Source organism: Papaver somniferum, chromosome 9, assembly GCF_003573695.1.
Source record: "Papaver somniferum cultivar HN1 chromosome 9, ASM357369v1, whole genome shotgun sequence".
NCBI classification, from domain to species: domain Eukaryota; kingdom Viridiplantae; phylum Streptophyta; class Magnoliopsida; order Ranunculales; family Papaveraceae; genus Papaver; species Papaver somniferum.
The window spans coordinates 54,386,251-54,398,634 of NC_039366.1; the positions used below are offsets into that span (position 1 = coordinate 54,386,251).

Below are 12,384 nucleotides of genomic sequence, written 5' to 3' on the forward strand. Positions count from 1 at the left end.
AGCGTATGCACCAAGACAATGTTGCGAGGCTAATTTTTGGCTTTTTTAATCTTGGATAAACCTTAGCCAACGTGCATAATCTTGGATAAACCTTAATCTTGGATAAACCTTAATATTGGGATGTACAACTGAGTATGTATCCAAATCTTTGGTTTTGATTTAACCAAATATTCCCTCCAATTCTAGAATCAATCAAATGAAAGTGGATAAGCCAAATACTCTCTCCTGATTAGAGAAAAATATTCCCTCCAAAGATTTTGATTGGACCAAATATTCCTACAAGGATTTTGATTGGACCAAATATTCCCTCCAAATCTAATTCCTAAAATTACACAGGTCAAGAATGAAGCGTCACTTGAAAATTATTCGAAATTTAAATTTTCTTAACCAAAATTATTTCGCTCCTGTTCTTTTCAATTTGTTTATAAACCCCAATTATTCTTTCATCTCTTCCAATTCCTTATGTTCATTTTTTCCTCTTCCCTTTAGAATGGATACTTCCATGGAAAATACTCAAGCTTACCTTTCTTTATCAAATTCTGATGTTGAAGAAACGAGTGATGAAGAAGTAGCATCCAATACTAGTGATGAAGAGGCAGTACAAAGATATGACGACATGGTTCTTAATAATCCAATAATAAGAGCATCAAGAGAACTCAAAAATGATGAACGTTTAGGTATCTATCAATATCTGTTAACCCATAGCAATAATGGAAGAGTTAAAAGAGGTTCCATACCAAGAGTTGCTGATATATTCAAGACGTCTGTTTCAACTGTTTCTCGTATTTGGAATCGATCAAAAGAAAATCATAACTCAAACATGCCTGCTGATGTATCTTCTAGGAAGCCAACAAGAGTTGGTCGCAAACGTGTGGAAATCGATAGAGACAGGGTACTGGCAGTTCCATTGAATCGCCGTACTTGTATTCGCACATTAGCGGCAGAGATAGAGATGTCAACAACAACATTGCATAGGAGGATAAAAGAAGGCAAAGTCAAGCCACACACAAGTGCAGTAAGACCATCTTTGAATGACGATGGAAAAATAAAGAGGTTAAACTATTGTATTGACATGCTTGATACAAGTACTTTTAATTCTAAACCAATGTTTAAGGATATGTTCGATTATGTGCATATTGATGAAAAGTGGTTTAACATGACAAAAATATCGCAGAGATATTATCTTCTTCCCGATGAACCCAAACCTCATCGTGAGTGTCAAAGCAAGAGATTTATTCCTAAGATTATGTTTACAGCTGCAGTTGCACGTCCGCTATATGATTCCTCAGGGAATCTAATTTTTGATGGAAAAATTGGCATATGGGCAATGGTTAAAAAAGTGCCGGCAGCAAGAAACAGTAAGAATAGGAAAGCCCGGTACACTTGAAACCAAACCGATTGATCCAGTTGATAAAAAGGTTTCAATGGAGTTTTTAATCGACAAAGTCCTACCGGCAATTCGTGCTAAATGGCCTACCGGGAATACACGTACCATTTATATTCAACAAGATAACGCGAAGCCTCATATTTCGAAGGATGACGAAAAATTTAAGAATGCGGCATCAATCGACGGGTTCGATATTCAACTGAAAAATCAACCTCCAAATAGTCCAGATATGAATACTTTGGACCTCGGCTACTTCAATACACTTCAGAGTATACAACATCGTCAGAGAATGAATAACATTGATGAGCTTATTGTCGCGGTAGAAAAGGCTTACAACGATATGGAACCACGCATTATCAATAAGGTCTTCTTGACCCACCAATTATGCATGTTGGAGGTTATGAAAGCTCGTGGAGAAATCCGTTATGTTTTGCCGCACATCGGGAAGGACAAGTTAGAGCGTGAAGGTAATCTTCCAATGAGAATTGAAGCGGATAGTGCTTTGCTTCACGACGTATTGGTGGAACTTAACAGGATGCCTGAATTCTGGTCCACTCTTGAACGAAACATGGTGGGCTCAAGTTTGGAATCCAGAAGTGAAAATCTTAATGAAAATCTTAATCCAGAAGTATGATGGGTTCAAGTTTAGTGTCAGGTTATGAGTGCAGTAGTTTTATTTTGATGCTTAGTGTGTTAGAGTTGCCGGATTTGTTTTCATTAATTTGCAGTAATGTAATCGAGTCAGGCAATGTTGTACTCAAAATGTGGTTGAAGTAAGGTTTAATGGGTTATTTATGTACTGCAATAACCTGTTTTTTCCTCTGCTAATTCTCTGCTACATAAATAGTGCAAATACTATAGAACACGTAGTTGTTGTTCTGACAAAAATGAAGAAAAGAATGAGCTAGATTTGTTGATTGCTTACTGCAGTGCACAAAACATCAATATTTTAATTGGGTCCAAATATAGTGAACACAGAAAAAAAATGTGCAGTAGCATTCTCTAGTTTGTGCAGTAGCATTGTCTACTTTGAGAATGTGCAGTAGCATTGTCTACTTTGTCTACTTTGAGAATGTTCAGTAGCATTGTCTACTTTGTCTAATGCAAAGCAGAAGAGAATGTGCAGTAGAAAAAAATGTGCAATAGCATTGTCTACTTTGAGAATGTGCAGTAGCATTCTCTTCTTCTTTGCAGTATTTATGTCTTTAAATGTCGCGTAGTCTTAGTTTTGGGCCAGTAAATTGCTGTAATGTCAATCAGTCTTAGTGTTTTGGGTTATAGACACTGTCCACTTTGAGAATTTCGTCATGAAGCTCTATGGTTTCGTCTCTGCAGTGAACTGCAGCGTACCTGTGTTGTACTGACAAGAGAGCAGTGGGAAGAGGAGAGCAGTGGGAACAATAGAGCAGTTATCTTAAGAAGAACGGGGCAGGCATTTCTTTTAGACTAATAGTAGATGAGGTTCTCAGTCAATTAACAAGACAAAACACACAAGAATCTTGAGATAGAAAATATGATATTGCAAATTGCTAGTGGAGGAAGTACCAACGAAGTTGAAACTAGCAGAAGAAAATAAACTAGACATATGCATGTTAAAAATATCATGAACACAAATGAAGAGACCCTGAACTAAAAGGCAGAAGTCATCATTTACATCCAGTGCTCATTTACTCCAAAGAAGAAAAAATAAAAATAAAAATAGATGTGCAATATTCTTAACTGTCTGTTCCAATTTTCCCTACCACAGTTTCATTTCCCCAACCTACGGACAATAACGTCTCACCTGGAAAGTAAAAATGAGAAAAGATGTGTCTTCACAAGCTTCTCGTGCACCACAAGAAAAGAAGCATTTTGCTTGAAACCGTTTTTACCCTGTACAGTACAAAAGAAAATTATGGACATAGAGTTATGAAAAGAAAAACTAGAAAACTGTAAAGTGTCAGGCATTTTTTTTCTCAATAAAGAAAGGATACTATTGATAAGATTAGCAACCAAAACAGCAGCTAAACGCCATACAAACAGTCATGGATACAGAGCCATAAGACTTAGCAGGAAGAAAAAACCCAAGCAAAAAGAAAAAACAAAGATCGGGGAAGTATTAGGTGTTTCTTAATAAAAAAATTGGGTAAATATATCTTCAACATCTCATCAGTTACTTGTTGACGAGCCTGTGCCGTATTCTCAAAACCATCTTCTCTTGGCGGCAAATTTACATCAATCTCTCCACTCACTCTTCTTGTTGGTCGACCATATGGAGTAACTTGATAATATCGTAGAAGAGTGTAAGCCAAAGACAGTAGATAATCTAGCATATCCTCATCCATGGTGTTTGAAAAGAAGAAGATGAACTTTCTTTTGTTGAAGCAGAAGATGAAGAGATGATAAATGAAGAACCAACCAACATAGAGTATATATTCTCCATGGAGCAGATTACAATGAGAAGTAATTTTTTTCTTTGTTGATTACTATGAGAATTAATTCTCTGATGTGATTCCAATGCAAGGGCATATTAGTGAAAATTGGGAAAAAAAAACTAAAACTATCATCTAATTTGAAACAAAAAAGAAACCCTAAAACAGCAACTAAATCGGAACGGAGGGAGTATATTTCTTGTTCATGCTTTGAGTTGAAATGCTAGTTTTATGCACTATTATTAACCAAGACCAGGCAGCTGTGGTTCAAGGCTTGATCAAACGCGCTACATGTCATGGGGTCGAATATCCCTGCTCACACGAAAATTTTAAACAACCTAAGGAATGAGCGCATAATTAGAGAATTCAAAGAATTCGTGATTTATTCGGAAATGGCACAAAAAACGTTTTCCAGTTTGGATTACATTTGAACACCGATTTTAAACGGGAAGAACTGGCTCGCGATTATTTGCTGGATTGTTTGGTCACCCGTATGAAGGTTATAATAAATTTTAAATTTTATTATGAGACTTTAGTCATTGTAAATCCTTTTTACGATTTAAAGTTTTGCACAAAAAACAAAAACAATAACAATTACCGTTTTTATAAATGGGGAGGGATCCGTTGACATAATTATTAAAAAGGGATACAAGTATTAGCAGAGGTATTGTTTAAATAAATTAAAGGTCATAATCGATTGTTATTTTTTTTATCTTATATAGAATGGTATCTCCGGAAGATTCGACATCTGCCTTTAGATCATGCGGCAAATTTCACAATTGAATTAACTACTCACCTGTAGTGGTCTTGATTATTTAATTATTTAATTAATCAATTAAAGAGTAGGTTTTCTAGATAGAGCTAGAACCAACCAAATTTAGTGAATTGTGACGCAAGCAATAACATGGGCACAGATTAAGACGTTTTCAAGTTGTCATTAATATTCATTCAAATCATCGCTCTCTCCAAATTATACTAACCATATTACTTCAAAACCATACAGAATTCTACCGAGCTAAATCCAAAAGCCACATAACTAACCCAAAATAGTTAAATTCGAGATTTCAGGTAGAAATTGACGGCATGTAATTCAGGTTAACCAGAAATATACAAACCTATATGTATTATTTTGATAAACACAGTTAAGGACAAAAACTTTCATGACCTAAAAACGCAAAATGATTAAGACTGCCAACAGAAGTTCATATAACTGGTATAATAAGACGCGTTTCTTCTTTAATAGATTCCCTTTCAATCAAAAATATATATATAAAATTAGGCGGTGGTTATCGGTAATGTTTTTGGCACCATATTAGTAAAGCTTCCCCCTTATACAATATTCTTTTTTCTTTTTTGTTTCTCCTATTTTCCATCCCCATTTTTTCTCGTCCCATTCTCCTTAATTCTCATCCATAAAAGTTTGGTATATCCTAATTATTATCTCTGACTTTTGAGTGCGATTTTGTGCACCCCTACTAAACTACGGGTGCATGTTCCTCCCTTTTCCATTGGCTATACTCTTAACCACAGTTATTTATGCTATTTATGATTATTGTATTTTAAAATAGGCATGGCAAGGGGAATTGTAGTACAAAGATTAAAATCAGAACCTTAATTACACCATTTTTTTTCTCTGCATGATCTATTTCCCTGTTTCTTTAACTTTTGTTCTTCTTATGCATGGAAGATTCAAGTTTAACTTTAAAATTCCGTTCTCTTTTGTTATTTATTTTTGACACGAGCTGCTTCTATCCTCTTCCTTGTCTTTATTTGATACAAGAGCTTCTGATACATCCTCGCATCAAAAATTCCAGGCACTTGTAATACTAAATTATCAATCAAAATTGATTTTACATAAGATCAGGGTGGTCTACTCTACATATATTTTCCGCTATTCTAGCAATTATTGAATGGAAGTATGAAACTGATTTAACTATCTTACACATGCTTTCAATATTTCTTATCAAGGAGACAAAAATCTGTTTGATTCCGGACATAAAAATGTTATTACCATTCGGCCATTCATATATAGCAGCTCGATCCATAGAAGTTCTCAAGATGTTGAGAGTAAAACGCATTATGATTCAGATTCACAATTTAAGAATCAATTAATTATTTAGACTTGTAGGAAGTTTATTTTGGGGCAACCTATAATCGGAAGTTTATGTAATCCATATACTTTCCGATTATGACTACATCCAAAACACGAACCAAATGGTTATGGTCGGCTCTGTATCCTCGAAACCTATGGAATTTGGCAGTGGTTCGATTTGGATCCGCCTATAATCGGTAGGTATATAAGTAACAAACCCTAACGATTTTGGGCTACTCAACAATCGGTAGCTTATGATGTGGTAATGCCTACCGATTACTAACCGTTTGACAGATAAAACCAAAGTCAACCTGAATTCATTTCATTTCTTTTCAACTTCAACTTCAACTCCTCTTCTCCTCTTTCCTTCCGATTGCAGAGAGGAAAACTCTCCCCCTCTCCTCGCTATACATCGTTAATCGTCGAATCGAATCATCGTCGATTATTCTCTATAAAGATGAAAGAAAAGAAACCCCAGAAACCTAAAACCAAAAACGTTTGTCGCGGTAAGGATCCAAACATTGGATTGCATGCCCGTAATAAAGAGGTTTTAACTCACGAACCCGGAAAACGCGAAGAAGATGCGGCCCCTGATGTAGGCGATACTCAAAGCCAAACTCTCCAGCAACTTGAAATGGCGCCTATTAGGTAAGATTTTACCATTAATTTGCTTTATATTGCTTCAATTCATCGAATCCATGATTTTTTTAGGGTTTTCGGTTATTACCCATATTCGGTAGGTTAGTAATTGTTTTAAACTCCCGATTGTTGTTGATTTCTTCATTTCACAAGAACATTCGTTATATTCGGGTGCTAAATATTTAGGTTTCCTACCGATTATTGAACATTTTTCATTACTGAGGCCTAAATCGATCATAATCGGAATGTAATTGTGTTTTTGACTTCCGAATATACTAGGGAAGAACAAGTATTAGAGACGTATTAAGCGGTTGATATGTTGTGTAATTTGCTTCTGATTGTTTAGGTTGAACCATATTAGTAGTTTCTGGACACAAAGTGATGCATATTCGGTAGACATTAGTTTTGTGAGACTTCTGATTGAGATTTATTCGGAAGGTTATACTTTTTATTACTTTCGATTATTCCTATTCGGAAGGTTGTGTGGAAATTTAGTTTTCGATTATTTGGTGTAGATAAACATATTCGAACACCAAAAATTTCTTTTGTTTCCGATTATTTGTATTTGGTAGGGTTTAGTGAACTGGGGATTCCGATTGTTCGTAATCTGAAGCTAGTGGTTTACTCAACCAATCGAATATGGATATTCGGGAACGGTGTATTTAAATTAACTTCCGATTATATAGTTTACTAACCTGTTGTACTTTCTTCGTCGTTGTTTAGGGATAGGCGAGGTAGAAAAGTCGAAGATGCAATTGTATCAGATAGTGCAAGGAAGCAAAGGCGTCAAAACTTGACAGCTAGTGCAAGGAGAGCTAGGACTGCTAAAGCCGCTTCAAGTGCTCAAGATGGAACTCAACAAGCAAGTCAAGAAGGTGTTCAACCAAGTGCCCCTCAATCAGAACCCGTTCAAGAAGGTGTTCAACCATGTGCCTCTCAATCACAACCAGTTCAAGAAGGTGTTCAACCAAGTGCTCCACAATCACAAGCAGAAATTCAACTAGAAGCACCCGAAGATAGAGTACCAGAAGTAGGACAACCTAGTGGTGCGCAAGAAGAAGGAGAAGCCGAAAAGAAAAATCCTCCTCGAAAGAAAGCGCAACACCTTGTCCCAAATGAACTGAAGGTGAAGGATATTCCAGAAGGTGTAATCCTTGGGCTGCCGGAGGATGGAGGACAATTGTTATATGGATACAAAGACTCCTGGTCCAAAGAAATATGAAACCGAGGTAATGATCGTATCCATTTTATTTACCTATTATGTTTTTCTTCGTAATACTTTAGGTTGTTCTATTTTTTTTTTGTAACTTGTCATGTGTTTAATAGTATCATTTCGATGCGGTTCGGTTGCTCAAACCGACCGCCGCACCAAATAAAATGCTGGATTGGCCTTTGAAGGATGAATGTGAAAGGTTCAAGACCATTATTGCAAATTCAGGGTTGGCTGATGCTGCGGAGAACTCAATGTTGGAACATGACCGGGTGGCTATATCGGCGTTTGTGGATATACTTTATCCTGAGACCGACACCTTCCATATGCCGTTTGGGGAGATGACGATTACCCCAGATGATGTTGTGCAGATTGTTAGACTCCCTGTCCATGGCAAAGGTGTTAGGGCTGAGTTCACAAAGCAGTTAGAATGGACCAAACTTTATGATCTAACTAAAAAGTGTTTGGGTTGGGATGAAGAAACATCTACAACTAAGTTCAAGAGATGCATGAAGTATAGAACTAGACAGTTCAACATTAGTACTTTGATGGATATGTTCAAGGGAACCAAGGAAAAAGAAGAGAAAGGAACTTTAACCGATGAGCAAGTCAACCACGCGGCCACCGCATATCTCCTATGTGTATTGGGATGTGTCATTTTCCCCAATACCAGTGGCAATCGGGTAGATGCCAACCTTTTACAACTTCTGGATCCTCTCGAGAAAGTGCATGAGTACTCTTAGGGCACGGCATGCCATGCGTGGTTGATGGAAGAGTTGAGAAAGGCGTCGAGGGTTGGAATTAGCCAAGTGTCCAGGAACGTGAGTCTACTACAGGTATTCTTTATTAACTCTACATAGTTGTTTTTTTTTTTTGGTTTTTCTACCATTGAAGATTCAATTGCCTAATAATTGTAAAAATGACAATATAGGCATGGATCTATGACCACTTCCCTATCTTGAAATTGGCCATTCAAAATCCGACGTGGAAGAAAGGCGATTCTAGAGGAACAAAGTACGTCTTTGATGACAACTATTATAGGACGAAGGAGCAGCATCTGATTCGTTTGAGGGAGGTTTTGGGCTCACTGACAGCCCAAGAAGTATGCTTTGATCCGTACAAGGAAGACCGAGCTGGTGGACATATCGCGGGTCGATCCGATTTGGCCCTTTATTTTGGACCATTGTGGCACCCCACAGGATATGTGATGTACAATGCCTCAAGGGTGATGCGACAACACGGTTTTGTACAAGGTATACCAAAGGAGGAAATCCATGGAAATTTCTCTTTGGTTCTGGAGGAGTGCACGTCTGATAAGGATTCTATCACGGTCGTTCACAAGAATAAACCATCTTGTAAATTGCATTGGGATAGAAGGGTGCATTACTTGATCAACCTAGGAAGGCCAGCCAACAAAGGTTTTGAAAATGCTCCCAACTATATGGAATGGTACCTGAGTGTTTCTCACATTCGTGTAATCCGTGATCTTAAACCAAAGCCAGCTTTGTACAAGAGTATCCTCAAAGACAAGCCTGTGGGTTATGAAAGATTGGTACGTATTTTTTTCTTAGTTTAGTTTAGTATTATGGGTCAAAATAGAGTAATAACCGTTTGATCGTATGCTATGTTTTAAAACAGAAAGGAAGGTTCAAGAGTTTGTCCAAATGGTGCACTAATTGCATAAAAGCCGGAGAGCCTGTGCCACTTGATAAGATAAGAAAGCACCAAGAGTTGATTGATAACATTGACAATATAGATTATGCATCTCAGTTTGGGGAAAAAGCCAAGCAACCTAAAAAGATTGTGAAAAAAAGAACTCGGGCGTCATCGAGCACTCAAGTTGATGAAACCAATGATAATGTTGGTCCAACTCGTCGCAAAGTCAAAGGAAAGAAATAGTAAACTCTCGATGTTTTTCGTTCACTTTATGGATAACTATGTTTATGTCGGATTGTGTCGTTTTCAAACAATGTGTCGGATTATGTCGTTTTCAAACAATGTGTCGGATTTTTAGTTGTTACGTTTATGGATTGTGAATGGTTCCTTGTATGGATTGTGAATGATTATGTTGCTATGTTTATGCATTTAACGATGACTCGCAAGCGAATCACATGAAGAGACATGAAACTATTGAATTTTGGAACACAATCGGAAGCTAAGTTTATATATTAACCTACCGATTCTGGGGATTTTGTATTTTTTGGTCAGAATCGGAAGCTTTATATATTATTAACCTACCGATTCTGGGGATTTTTCAAAATATTTTGTCAGGATCGGAGTTTTTTAATATACTTTGCCTTCCGATTTTTCAGTGTAAAAAAACTTTGTTTCCTGGAACCAAACAACACCATAATCGGGAGGTATATGTGCACCTTGACTTCCGAATAGTAATAATCGGTAGGTTTAGTTTTTATTACCCTATCGACTATTGTATGTAAAAAAACTTTGTTTCCTGGAACCAAACAACACCACAATCGGAATGTAAATGTGCACCTTGACTTCCGAATAATAATAATCGGTAGGTTTAGTTTTTATTACCCTCTCGATTATTCTATGTAAAAAAACTGTTTCCTGGAACCAAACAACACCATAATCGGAAAGAAAGTTGACTCATAACATAACCGAATATTACAATCGGTAGGTTGTTTAAAAAAATAATCTACCGATTTCGTATAATCGGCTAGTTTTTATACTAATAATACTCCGATTACATCCATTACATAAAGTTCAAACGACCTTAACCTTACAATTTCGTCAAAAGCACCTAAATCCATACCCCTAATTGACCGTAAAAGTATTAAAACAGATCATAACTTCCAGTAACCATAGAAATTGTCCCTCTTGATTTTGTAGCATCCTTCATGTTCAAATCGTTTCCCGTAGAGGTCCACATACCGGCGATCCGCAAGATTTCTCTGAAATTACGAATGAGTAACAAGTTAGTACTAACTTTTGTTAATGTGAGTTGGCGTTACAGAGATACTTACTCGTTTTTCATACGTCCACCAAGGAAAATTGTTCCTAACAAACCGTTCCTCATCTTCAAGTTTGTCAATCTCCTTATCGAGCGCATTCTTTCTCATCTTAATGTCCTCGGATGATCTTCGAATTCGATTACCATCTAAGGCCTCAAATACCATAAAGATACAGTTCCATTTCTGCTCTTCGGATTCCGATTTTTGGAGCTTGTGAACACGATCATGAGCATTTACCACAACCCACGCTCTATAAATAGCACAATCTTCTTCTTCGGCAAAAGCAATATCCATGTTTTTTGTTATGAAAATTAAAACTAAAGAGAGGAAAGAGTTTGGTGCAATTGGGGTGATAGATATGAGTTTCTTTATATAGGTTTAGGGTCCAACGGCTCTTTTTGTTTTTCCCAAAAACTCCAACGGCTAATTTGACGAAAGTTGAATGTGGAGAAACCAATAATCGGTAGGTATTGCATTTAGCATATCTACCGATTATGGTAGCTTTCAAATTTAAATTTGGTTCAACTTATAATTGGTAGGTTTTGTAATATATTTAACTCCCGATTAACGCTGCATCCAAAACACGAACCAATTGGTTATGCCTGGCTGTGTACACTCAAAACATATGGAATATGGCAAGGGTTCGGTCCGGGACTCTTTATAATCGGTAGGTTGTTAAGTTGTATTCCCTTCCGATTATAGCAGGTTTCAAAATTCAATACATGAAGGATTTTAGAAAAAACTCATTTTGGGGAAACTTATAATCGACAGGTTTTGTAATATATTTAACTCCCGATTAACGCTGCATCCAAAACACGAACCAAGTGGTTATGGCTGGCTGTGTACACTCAAAACCTATGAAATATGGCAAGGGTTCGATCTGGGACTCCTTATAATCGGTAGGTTGTTAATGTGTATTCCCTTCTGATTATACCAGGTTTCAAAATTCAATACATAAAGGATTTTAGAAAAAACTCATTTTGTGGCAACTTATAATCGGTAGGTTTTGTAATATATTTAACTCCCGATTAACGCTGCATCCAAAACACGAACCAAGTGGTTATGGCTGGTTGTGTACACTCAAAACCTATGGAATATGGCAAGGATTCGATCTGGGACTCCTTATAATCGGTAGGTTGTTAAGTTGTATTCCCTTCCGATTATAACAGGTTTCAAAATTCAATACATGAAGGATTTTAGAAAAAACTCATTTTGGGGCAACTTATAATCGGTAGGTTTTGTAATATATTTAACTCCCGATTAACGCTGCATCCAAAACACGAACCAAGTGGTTATGGCTGGCTGTGTACACTCAAAACCTATGGAATATGGCAAGGGTTCGATCCGGGACTCCTTATAATCGGTAGGTTGTTAGGTTGTATTCCCTTCCGATTATAGCAGGTTTCAAAATTTAATACATGAAGGATTTTAGAAAAAACTCATTTTGGGGCAACTTATAATCGGTAGGTTTTGTAATATATTTAACTCCCGATTAACGCTGCATCCAAAACACGAACCAAGTGGTTATGGCTGGTTGTGTACACTCAAAACCTATGGAATATGGCAAGGGTTCGATCTGGGACTCCTTATAATCGGTAGGTTGTTAAGGTGTATTCCCTTCCGATTATACCAGGTTTCAAAATTCAATACATGAAGTATTTTAGAAAAAC

General features: G+C 36.9%; 2 protein-coding genes across 2 annotated transcripts; both read left to right on the plus strand.

Moving 5' to 3' along the window:
• The first annotated feature begins 490 nt into the window (after positions 1 to 490).
• LOC113311955 lies at positions 491 to 1,387 on the plus strand. The gene has a single exon (XM_026560738.1). The coding sequence runs from the start codon at positions 491 to 493 to the stop codon at positions 1,385 to 1,387; it is 897 nt and encodes a 298-aa protein (XP_026416523.1).
• Positions 1,388 to 5,417: 4,030 nt separating this feature from the next.
• Positions 5,418 to 9,782, plus strand: LOC113307686. The gene is made up of 5 exons (XM_026556136.1): positions 5,418 to 6,538; positions 7,253 to 7,758; positions 7,856 to 8,575; positions 8,671 to 9,291; positions 9,378 to 9,782. The coding sequence occupies exons 3-5, from the start codon at positions 8,507 to 8,509 to the stop codon at positions 9,636 to 9,638; spliced, it is 951 nt and encodes a 316-aa protein (XP_026411921.1). The 5' UTR covers positions 5,418 to 6,538; positions 7,253 to 7,758; positions 7,856 to 8,506; the 3' UTR covers positions 9,639 to 9,782.
• The last annotated feature ends 2,602 nt before the right edge of the window (positions 9,783 to 12,384 follow it).

Bases quoted from the DNA above. Each gene is read 5' to 3' on its own strand.
- LOC113311955 (XM_026560738.1), top strand. From the start codon at position 491: ATGGATACTTCCATGGAAAATACTCAAGCTTACCTTTCTTTATCAAAT.
- LOC113307686 (XM_026556136.1), top strand. From the start codon at position 8,507: ATGGAAGAGTTGAGAAAGGCGTCGAGGGTTGGAATTAGCCAAGTGTCC. The intron at 8,576-8,670 runs GTATTCTTTATT...ATGACAATATAG, and splicing joins GGAACGTGAGTCTACTACAG to GCATGGATCTATGACCACTT. The intron at 9,292-9,377 runs GTACGTATTTTT...GTTTTAAAACAG, and splicing joins CTGTGGGTTATGAAAGATTG to AAAGGAAGGTTCAAGAGTTT.